Raw genomic sequence first — 11,189 nt, 5'->3', positions numbered from 1 at the left:
TTCTTCCATCACAATCTGTTCTTGAACCTGCTTCACTTCTCTTTCCTTCACTTCAGTCTCCTTTCTTCTAGCATCCAGTGGAGAAAGACTTCCAACTTTAATGCCTCAACATAAAATTCTCTGCTTTTCCAACTGTATTGAGACGATGTACTTTCCTGCATAATATACTATTATACCAGTTGGAATATCCCATCTATATTCAATCTGACGTTTTTAAGTTCATTCACCAGGAAGGCAAATTCCTTTCTAGCTCTTAACATTTTGGTGGAATTTCCTTTAATATTAAAATATCCTGACCAGCAATCTGAATCTTCTCCCCTTATATGAGGCTTGCAAAATCTGATTTCTCACTGTTCTATTTGTAAAATAAATAACAACATCCCTTGGCAACTTTTTTGCCTTGCTATCCAAGAATTCACGATATATTTTATCAATTTGATAAGCCACATCTGCTGGACGAGCTGCTAATATCTCAGCAAATACTTCAGAAAAATTTCCTTAAATCCTCTTCTTTATTCTCTTTCAGACCACGAATTCTTAGAGCAAATTCCATATTTCTGTATTGTATCAAAACTATTTCATCATCTGTTTTTCCATTTTACTTTGAAATTCAGCCATTTTATTTTCTAATTTTAAATTATGTTGCTTAATTACTTCAACCTCCTCTTCTAATAAAATCACATTCGTTGCCAAACTTTGTACTGCCATTACAAATCCTTCTTTAACTTCTTTATTTCCCACTTGAATTTCTGATATCTGCTCTTTCATTTCAGACATCTCATCAGTTATTACTTTAAATTTTTCTTCTATAAAGCCTTTTAAGTTCTCTTGTAACGCCTCTAAATTCAATGTTCTAGTCTCTGCTGTATGAGCTGGAGAGGCACCAGCTGATAAAGTTCCAGAGCTCTTTGTTACAGTAGACTTTAATTGTTTGGCTGCCATCTTCTATAAAATTATTTATTTATTTATTTCCAACTTAATATTCACTTTAAATCTTCTTAACTTCTGAAAACACAGTCTTTTAAAGCAGTATTTAAAAATCTCCTAGATTCTATCAGCAGGCAGCAAAGAGTTAAAGCAGCAAGTAACATGCAAATTACCAACTGCAGAGGCACACGCTGAAAGTATCACTTTCGCTTTCCACTCGTTAACTTGTTAACAATTCGCCTCCATTTTCTTGCTGTTTTCAAGCTTGTTACAAAGTATCGGGGAATCGGCTTGGCTACTTGCTTAAAGTTCTCCCACTTTCGTTCTGTCCGGTATAATCCTTTATTGTCCAAAATAAATCTCGGCGTTTGGTCGTGGTGATTGGTTCCGCCAAAGCAGAAGAATCCTCGGATCTGGAGCACTTCGGGTTACTGGAGGGAACTTAACCCTTCAAACCCCTTTTTTCTCAGGGGCCTTAGGGGAATTCAACCTCTGCCTCAGCTCACCCCTTCTCCTTCTCCCGAAGAGGGGGTTTTCCGAACCGCTGGACAGCAGATTTAAGCTGTCCTAGCGATTCCACATAATCCAGAGGTTGGTGATCGTAAAGATCACCGCCATCACCTACGGTGCCAAACCGGAAGTCTGCACTTATTACTACTCTTATTATTATTATTAGCAGAGGTCAAAATCTTGGCTCAGTACACAAAGATGTGAAGATATGACAATTGTTGATGAATTATCTATCAATTTGCTCTTTTTTTGTCTTCAAATAGGAACTTCCATTCTAAAAAGAAGAGGTTATTGGAGCATTATAAAAGTCTCCTGATGAATTTCAGCCTGGCAAACATGAATGCTATAGAAGAATATCTGGACTATAATACTACCAAAGTTTTCGACGAATACCAAATTGCGTCCAACTATTCTGCAAGCGTCATTTTCTTGGTTGCATTCATCATCTGCTGTATTGGAGTCCCATTAAACGGGATTGTTATCTGGCTTCTTGGATTCCAGATTAAGAGAAACCCTTTCATGGTGTTGATTCTTAATTTAGCTATTGCCGACTTTGGGTTCCTTCTATCTATGGCTATATATTGCACAGATTTATATATATATATATATTATACATAGAGGAATTCCATGGGCCATCATCTTCTCTCTCGCCAACATTATGTATATCAATGGTCTCTTTCTTCTGACAGCCATCAGCATTGACCGGTGTGTTGCTGTCCTCTTCCCAATCTGGCATCGTTGTTCCCGGCCCAAATATTTATCCTTTGCTGTCTTTGCCTTCCTCTGGATCTTCTCTTCCATCCTAATTGGAATACATTACATAATGCAGGATTTCTTTTGGAATCTCCATTTGGTGGTGACTGCTGTGCTTTGCCTTCCATTGATCACAGCCACTACTGTAATCCTATTCATCAAAATATGTCTTAAATCCCAACAGGTCAAACGTGGAAGACTTTTAATGATGATCTTAATTACTCTTCTCTGTTTCCTTGTTCTTACTCTTCCTTTATATATCTACGTGTTGACTACTCATTTTCTTAACAAGAAGAATTTGTTTGATGCTAATGAACTGAATTTCTACTTATGTCCAAGTGCTTCCCTAAACAGCAGCATTAATCCAGTGATTTATTTCCTGATTGGGAGAAAAAAACGAGCTCGGACCAGGGAGAGCATCAAGGTCGTTTTTCAAAAAATCTTCAGGGAAGATGAAGCTCCTGAAACCATATAAAAATTTATAAACAGTTTCAAAACCTCTGTAAATAGAAAATTTCAGCTTTTCTTTAACTCTGGATATCTCTTTTGAGTACAAAATTATTGCTACAGAAATAAAGTATAACCAAGTTTTCTTTGCTTCAAAAAATGTTATCAAACTTCATCGTGAAGATTGGGGGGAAATGTGAGAGACAAGAATTTTCCCTCCAAAGTTTGCCATTAACACAATCACACAGTCATTAGGTAATTCTAGCCAGGGGTGAAATCCAGCAGGTTCTGACAGGTTCTGGAGAACCGGTAGCAGAAAATTTGAGCATTTCAGAGAACCGGTAGCGGAAATTTTCAGTAGTTCAGACAACCGGCAAATACCAACTTCTGGCTGGCCCCAGAGTGGGGTAGGAATAGAGATTTTGCAATAACCTTCCCCTGGAGTGGGGTAGGAATGGAGATTTTGCAGTATCCTTCCCCTGCCATGCTCACCAAGCCACACCACACTATGCCCACCAAGCCATGCCCACAGAACTGGTAGTAAAAAAAAATGGATTTCACCACTGATGCTATCTTAAGCCAATTCCCTGCTGGCTTCCTGCAATTAAAGTCATTGGGGAAGCTGGCAGGAAGTAGCCAGTCTCAGGCACTCCGGTGAGAAATTGGCTGTTGCCAGGGGAGGAAGTGAGGGGTTTGAACAAGTTGGGGAGAGTGAGCAAGTGACAAACAACAGTGTGGGACTTTGTAGGAACATGTGAAAGAGGTCCAAGGAAGGTTTGGAGGGGTCTGAGTAACTGGGATGCCACAAATGGAGATGGGCTGGGGGAGAGTGCATGAGTGGGACAGACTTACCCCAGCAACCTATGACCTTCCCTGCCAAGCTCTCCATTGACTCTCTGGGCAAACCAGCAGGAAAAGTTGGAAATGGGGATCATAAGTGCAAACAAGTTGCCACCAAGAAAGCCCTCGTGTGAAATCAGAGTATGAATATTCATAGACTGGAATAGATCAGGACTGAATGGAGACATGGTAACAGGGTCAGCCAATGAAGAGGCATAGCAACTAAATCAGCCAATGGGAGCTGATTGGTGAATTGAAACTGAAACTGGAAAGAGCCTGGGCGTGGCTCGGTATTAAGCTCTGAGCTCTGAAGCTGCAAACTTGTCTGCCTGCTATACTCTGCTTGTGTTTTGCTTGTAACTGCTACCTTGGAAGAAATCTGCTATTGGTATTGTAAATGTACTTCATGTTTTATTATGTATATAAAGAAGTGAATGAATCCTGTTGCATCGGTCTGCCTGTGTGTGCTTTCTGGATTTGATTTCTACTGCAAACTCTGACAAACCATGGGGAAGCTGGCATGGTTAGAACTCCAAAGAAGGGTTATAGTAACCTTATCTGTTGTGGTCCACCAGCAGCCTGAGGACCTGGCAGCAGAGTCAGAGAGTGAGGAGGCTGGGGAAGAAAATGGGCCAGTACTGGAGTCAGGGGAAGGTCTGGACGAGGGCTCTGCATCAGAGGCAGAGATTGGGCCAGAGCCATCTGGGAGTGATGTGCAGACTCCAGAGCCTCCAGAGGTGGACAGCATAGAGGCAGAGTGTTGTGACCCAGGCACAAGTAGGTAGTAATAAACTTAGTCCATGGAAAAACAAATTTTATTCATACAGCTGGGAATTACTTCATTACCAGCGTCATTCAACTCCAAGTAAAACAAATGCCTCCCAACACAAATTCCTCAGTTATCTCACAAACCTTAGTTCAATTAGGCAAACTGCCAAAGGCCCTTCCTGGCAAACATCCAGAAGCCACAAAAACAAAGACGTACATGAAGCAGAAGATGGAGCAGAAGACGCAGCTACAACGTTGTTTTCCGACAAAGTTGAAATGCCAGTGCTGGTCTGTTTTAAGCCTTATGGGAGGGGCCAATCATCTCTTGGCCCTACTCCTGAGTTGTCCTCTCTGCTTGAGCTGCTCTTGCCTTTTCGCAGCTCTTCTCATGTGTGCATTAGGAACAGGCTCCTTCTGATCCTCTGCCTCACTACTATCAGTCTCTGGAGGCTCTGGAGTCCGCACCTCACTTCCTGATGGCCCTGGCCTCACCTCAGCCTCATCACTGTCCAATTTCGTTGCCAGCTTCATAGGCTGCTGAGGACCACAACACAGAGGAACAGGAGGAGTCTGTTCCTAGTGCATGCATGCGAAGAGTTGCCAGAAGGTAAGAGCAGCTGAAGAAAAAAGGACAACTCGGGAGTAAGGCCAGAAGATGATTGGCCCCTTCCATAAGTCTTAAAAGAGCAGCAACGAGCCATTGGGTTCTTTATAGGAAAGCAACATTGATTTCCATGCTTCTTGTCAGCGTCTCTTGAATTTTGTGGGGGTTTTGCCAAGAAAAGCCCTTGGCAGGTTGCCAAAGACATCAAAGGTTGGTGATAGACTGGTTATTAAGAATTTTGTTTTGGATGAAGCTGGATCCAACTTCAACTTTGGATGAAGTTTTGGATAAAATAAGTTTGTTGAGGACTGAATTGTGTTTAGTAATCACTACTTGGGCCTTGGTCACAACACTATCATAACTTTAAATGGTCCCTGAGAAAAATGGTCATAGGTCAAGAATGACTTGTATTTCCAGTTTCATGGAAAAATCTGCAAATAAATAAATAAATAGGGACAATTTATGGAATTGTTGCTCTCATTTACATCAGAGGCTGTTCTGCAATATCTGGGAGCAACAATATTCTTGCTCCGCTACAGGATAGACTGAATATATTTCATCTTTCATTCTGAATCTCTGAGAAAAACTGACTCAGTTTTACGTTATCAGTAAATATTGTGGTTCCTTCCTGTTCCTTTTTAGTGCCAGCACCGTTCCAGCTAATCTCTAAATCCATATTACAGTGAGCCCATATGCCCCTCCCAGTTCAGCTACTTTAAAAAAAAAATAGCTGGAAGTTTATTTGTTAATGATCAGAAAAGATAAAAATTACTCATTTGGGGAAAAAAAGGGAAAATAATAGGGAAAAGCAGAAAAAGACGTAGAAATCAGGCCATGAATTATTCCTGAGAATGTGGAGGTGGAGGAAGAATTCAGTCTATATATTTCCATTTTCCAATGCCTCCGGACAGTTCGCAAATGAGAACCTGAGAAGGAATAACAGAATATTCAACAGAATAACCGAGTTGGAAGGGACCTTGGAGATCATCTAATCCATCCCCATCACCCACCACCCCCTACTCAGGCAGGAAACTGTATAACGTTTCAGAAAAATAATTCCATAAAAGATTAAGAATAAACAAGAATAAAGGAATAGAAGATGGCAAACTGGACAAGAATAAAAACAATTCAACATAATAGGGGTCTTTCATCCCACTGCCCAAACAGACCCTTAAAAGCAACAGGTTTCAAGGCCCTTAAAACCAACATCAGTGGAAACAAACTGTGCAAAAGAGAGATGACTTAAAATCAACTATTTATATTATCAATGTATTGAACTGCCCAAAGTTATACCGTTTACCAGAACTTTGGAAACTGCATTGTATGATAATCATCAATGGGTGGTCCCAGAGGAAGTGGTCTCTGTTTGTTCCAGGTTTAAACCATAATCAATGATTATGAAATTATGCATAGTAGTCAGAGAATGGAGAAAGAAAGTAGGATACCAGATGATTTCCTCTGTACCGTGGACTACTACAGGAATAATTTTGCAGAAGGGGACTCAACACACACAGTTTGTGAATTGCTAAACCATCATTGTTCTCTTCCCCTGAGAGATGATGAATAACAGAATAGCAGAGTTGGAAGGCACCTTGGAGATCTTCTAGTCCAACCCCCTGCTCAAGCAGGGAAACCATACAACATTTCAAAGAAATGGTGCTCCAATCGTTTCTTAAAAACCTTCAGGGTTGGAGCACCCACAACTTCTGGAGTTGTGCAAGTCTTTCCACTGATTAATTATGGAATGAAGAATTATTTTCATCTCAAAAAGGCCCTTGTGTCTCAATAAATCTAGACCAGGGGTGAAATCTACTTACCTTCCCAATTGGTTTGGAAGGGCGCGGTCACATGCATGCTTGGACCGTCTGTGTATGTGCAAAGCCTTCTTCGCATGCTCAGAGGCTCAAAAACAGGTTACTTCCTGGTAAAAAAACAGGAAGTAATGACGTCTGGCCGGGTGAGCGGAGCCTCATACTGCCGCTGCTACTGGTTCTCCGAACTATGTGTCACCGTCACTACCGGTTTGGCCGAACCGGTCCGAACCGGTAGCATTTCCCTCCTGATCTAGACCCTTAAATTAGCACTTCGGTCTGCATGAACCAAAGTGTAGGAATACTATAAAGAAAGACAAATTTACAACGTGTTTAGCATGAAAATGAGAGGTTTATGAGCGGAAGTTCATCACAAAACTTCTCAGATGATAAAATCAGTCCAACTGAAATAAAAAATAATTTACAAATAATAACTTACAAAAGAGATACAAAGAAAAAGAGGAAGCAGAATATGATATAGTATGGGAGAAATGGTATGAATGGCTAGAGGAGAAAGATCAAATAGTGGAAGATATAGGAGTAGAAACGTAAGAAAAAGAGAAAACAGAAATTGGAGAAATGAAATTGTGTATACTGTTATTTATATGTATACATGTAAATAAATAAATATTAGAATTGTATGAATAAAAGATGCATTGAAATAAGGGAGAAAAATGGATAACTAAGAAATGTTTTGCCGATGTGAACTTGCTGGAAAGAAAAAATTGTTAAAGATTCCTTTTCGTTTTTAAAAACTGTTTAATAAAAAGTATTTTTTTTAAAAAAAAAATAACGTTAGATGCTACCATGTCTTCCATAGGGGGAAAAAATGAAAATTCAAGGAGTCTGTTTTTTATTACTGCAGTGTATAACTTCAGTGAATAAATAAATGCATGAAAATTGCCAGTCAATAAATAAATAAATAAATAATTTCCCTTTTCTGTCCAGTTCCCAGGTTCATGGTTGCCTAGGTCCAACAAAAGTGCGTATAGTCAAGGCTCTGGTTTTCCCAGTTGCAATGGATGGTTGTGAAAGTTGGACCATAAGAAAGGCTGAGCTCCAAGGAATTGAGGCCTTTGAACTCTGGTGCTGGAGAAGACTCCTGAGAGTCCCTTGGACTGCAAGGTGAACAAACCGGTCAGTCCTAGAGGAGATCAACCCTGACTGCTCTTTAGAAGGCCAGATCCTGAAGATGAAACTTGTAATGTATCTTTAAATGGTTTCGGCGGGAAACAAGCACGTTGCTGATTGGTTAAAGCCGCCGGTTGAACTGTATATAAGGAGAGGTTTTTCCCCAGCCTGGTCGCTGGGTTCACCATATATTAAAGAGCTGTTGTCACTACCCTGGTCTCCAGCCTCGTTACTTCCCGAACTTAACACTGGCGACGAGGATGGGATCTCGAGGCTAAAGAGCACCAGGAACGAGCTGAAGCACGGAGGAACCGAACCCAGCAAACTCAGGGCAGAAACGCGGAGATGGCCAGCTACACTCCGCCCGCGCCGTTTGACCCAGCCAGGGAGAAATGGGGAACGTACATGACCCGTTTCGAAAGCTTCCTAGAAGCAAACGAACTGCAAGGAGTTCCAGACAACCGCAAAAGGGCATATTTCCTGAGCCACTGCGGTCCTGAGGTCATCGACATTGCGGAAGCCCTGGCAGAGCCAACGCCGGTACAATCGGTATCGTGGCAAACTCTGCAAAATCTATTGAAGAACCATTTCGCGCCAACACCGTCCAAATACGTACGGCGTTTTGAATTTGGGGCGCCAGACAGCAAGAGGCGAATCCATCAGCGATTACATGGCCGCCCTGCGAAAAAGCCTCAAGGACTGTGGGTACGAGACTTGGATGAGGAGCTGTTAGAGCAACTCATCCGTGGGGTCAGAGACATTCGTTTGTGGAGGCGGCTGCTATCAAAAGCAATCTAACGCTGGCAAGCGCTCTGGGCGAAGCCAGAGCTCATGAGATGTCCACCCAAGCGGCGGAAACCCTACAAAGCCACTCACGCCAGCGGCGGCGCAAGCGAAATCAACCCCGGTCCACAATGAAGAAATCCAGACCGAATCAGACGGCGAGGATGAGGAAGGAGTTTGCCTCACGAGAGAAGGGGCAAAGACCGGGATGAATGCGGAAGTTGCGGAGGGCAACACCAGCGTCAACGATGCAATGCACGCAGGCGGTGTTGTGAGGGCAGAGATCACCCCGTGGCGCCTCACTTGTGGTGCCGGGGTCTCTCTCGCCTTCTGTTCAATATCTATATGAAGCCGCTGGGTGAGATCATCAGTGGCTTCGGTGTGAGTACCAGCTGTCGCTGATGACACCCAGCTGTACTTTTCACACGGGCCACCCCAATGAAGCTATCAAGTGCTGTCGGTGTCTGGAAACCGCGGTCTGGATGGGGAGAAACAGGCTCAAGCTCAATCCCTCCAAGCGGGAGTGGCGGTGGATGCCGGCATCCCGGTACAGTCAGCTGAGTCCGCGGCTGACTGTCGGGAGCGAGTCATTGGCCCCGATGGAAAGGGTGCGTAATTTGGGCGTTCTCCTGGATGCACGGCTGTGCATTGGCCCCGATGGAAAGGGTGCGTAATTTGGGCGTTCTCCTGGATGCACGGCTGTCTTTTGAAGATCATTTGACGGCCGTCTCCAGGAGAGCTTTCCACCAGGTTCGCCTGGTGCGCCAGTTCGCCCTTTCTGACCGATGCCTTGTGCACAGTCACTCACGCCCTTGTGACGTCTCGTCTGGACTACTGCAATGCTCTCTACATGGGGCTCCCTTGAAGGGCATCCGGAGGCTGCAGTTGGTCCAGAATGCAGCTCTTGCGGGTGATAGAGGAGCCCTCGTGGCTCCCGAGTGACACCTATCCTGCGCAGGCTGCACTGGCTACCTGTGGCCTTCGGGTGCGCTTCAAGGTGTTGGTGAGCGTCTTTAAAGCGCTCCATGGCATAGGGCCGGGTTACTTACGGGACCGCCTGCTGCTGCGAATACCTCTCACCGACCCGTGCGCTCTCACAGAGGGACTCCTCAGGGTGCCGTCGGTAGCGACAGTGTCGTCTGGCGACACCCAGGGAAGGGCCTTCTCTGTGGGGGCTCCGCCCTCTGGAGCAGAGCTCCCCAGGACTTCGTCAACTTCGGACCTCAGACCTTTGCCGAGCTCAAAACTTACTTATTTATCTGCGCTGGACTGGGTTAGTTTTTTAAGTTATGGGTTTTTAATGGTGATTTTATAGTTTAGGGTTTTATATCGGTCGTTTGACCGTTTTTAGTTTTAAATTGGCCGGTTAAATATTTCATTTTAAATGTATTTTAAATTTATTGTGCACCTATGTGTTTTAATAAGGCTGTACACCGCCCTGAGTCCTTCGGGAGAAGGGCGGTCTAGAAATCTAATTAATAAATAAATAAATAAATAAATAAAAGTTCAAGGACGCTACATGTCGGCGGTGCGAGAAGAAGGGGCACCTGGCTCAAGTCTGTCGAGCACCCCAACCTTCCCGCCGAAAATTCAAACCAACCAATCAGAGCGCAGGATCGGCAAGGCGACCCGCGATTGGTCAAAACAAAAAGGGCGCGAACTCAAATCGAACGACCGTGATCATAGGCCGTGCAGCAACCCACGTCGAGAAGAAAATTTTCACTAAACTGAAAATCGAAGGAGTGCCGTGCCGACTAGAAGTGGACACAGGGTCAGCGATCACAATCATGTCCTGGGACACTTTTGCAAAAGCTTTGCCGAGAATCGCCAAACGCAAACTGCAAACACAACGGCTACGAGTGCACGACTACCAAGGGAATCGCATCCCTGTTCGAGGGACCACCTCCGTCCGGCGTCTACGGACCACACAAGAAGACCCTGCCCATCACGATAGTCGAAGGGACCCTGCCAAGTCTGTTGGGACTAGACTGGTTCCGTGCATTGGGCATGGGAGTGACTGGCATCTACAGAAGTGACTTTAACCTAAAAGACACACTCATGAACGAGTTCGAAGATGTCTTCAAGGACTGCCTGGGCAAGTACAAGGGGACCCCTATTTCCTTCAATTTAGACCCCCAGGTAGCCCCCATTAGGTTAAAGGCAAGGAGAGTCCCTTTTGCCCTTAAACCTAAGATTGACAAGGAGATAGACAAGCTCATCAGTCAGGGGATTCTGGTGCCAGTCGATCACGCAAAGTGGGAGACGCCAATCGTCACCCCAGTGAAACCAGATGGGTCAGTTAGAATCTGCGCTGACTACAAGGCGACGTTAAACAAAGCCTTGCAGAAAAGCGCTTACCCGGTCCCCGTGGTGCAACACTTGCTGCACTCGCTGGGGCAAGGACACGTTTTTGCCAAGTTAGATTTGGCTCAAGCCTATCAACAACTGCCCGTGAGGCGTAACACAGCCGAAGCCCAGACGATTGTGACTCACAGAGGTGCTTTCAAGTGTACCCGGTTACAGTTTGGGGTGAGTGTGGCACCTGGTCTATTCCAAAATTTAATGGAGCGACTTCTGCAAGGGCTCCCGGGGGTAGTCCCCTATTTCGATGATGT

The 11,189-nt window shown here is 44.2% G+C and overlaps 1 protein-coding gene across 1 annotated transcript; it reads left to right on the top strand.

Moving 5' to 3' along the window:
• Positions 1 to 2,095: 2,095 nt before the first annotated feature.
• On the top strand, positions 2,096 to 2,832 carry LOC131194196 (mas-related G-protein coupled receptor member H-like). The gene has a single exon (XM_058174921.1). It carries the CDS (start codon positions 2,096 to 2,098, stop codon positions 2,663 to 2,665), a length of 570 nt encoding a protein of 189 aa, XP_058030904.1. The 3' UTR covers positions 2,666 to 2,832.
• Positions 2,833 to 11,189: the final 8,357 nt, after the last annotated feature.

This window comes from Ahaetulla prasina, chromosome 3 (genome assembly GCF_028640845.1).
Source record: "Ahaetulla prasina isolate Xishuangbanna chromosome 3, ASM2864084v1, whole genome shotgun sequence".
NCBI lineage: Eukaryota > Metazoa > Chordata > Lepidosauria > Squamata > Colubridae > Ahaetulla > Ahaetulla prasina.
Note: the sequence above shows the minus strand (reverse complement) of the source record. Positions and strands in the feature narration are given on the sequence as shown.

Excerpts from the sequence above, each read along its gene's own strand:
- LOC131194196 (XM_058174921.1), top strand. The coding sequence starts at position 2,096 with ATGTATATCAATGGTCTCTTTCTTCTGACAGCCATCAGCATTGACCGG.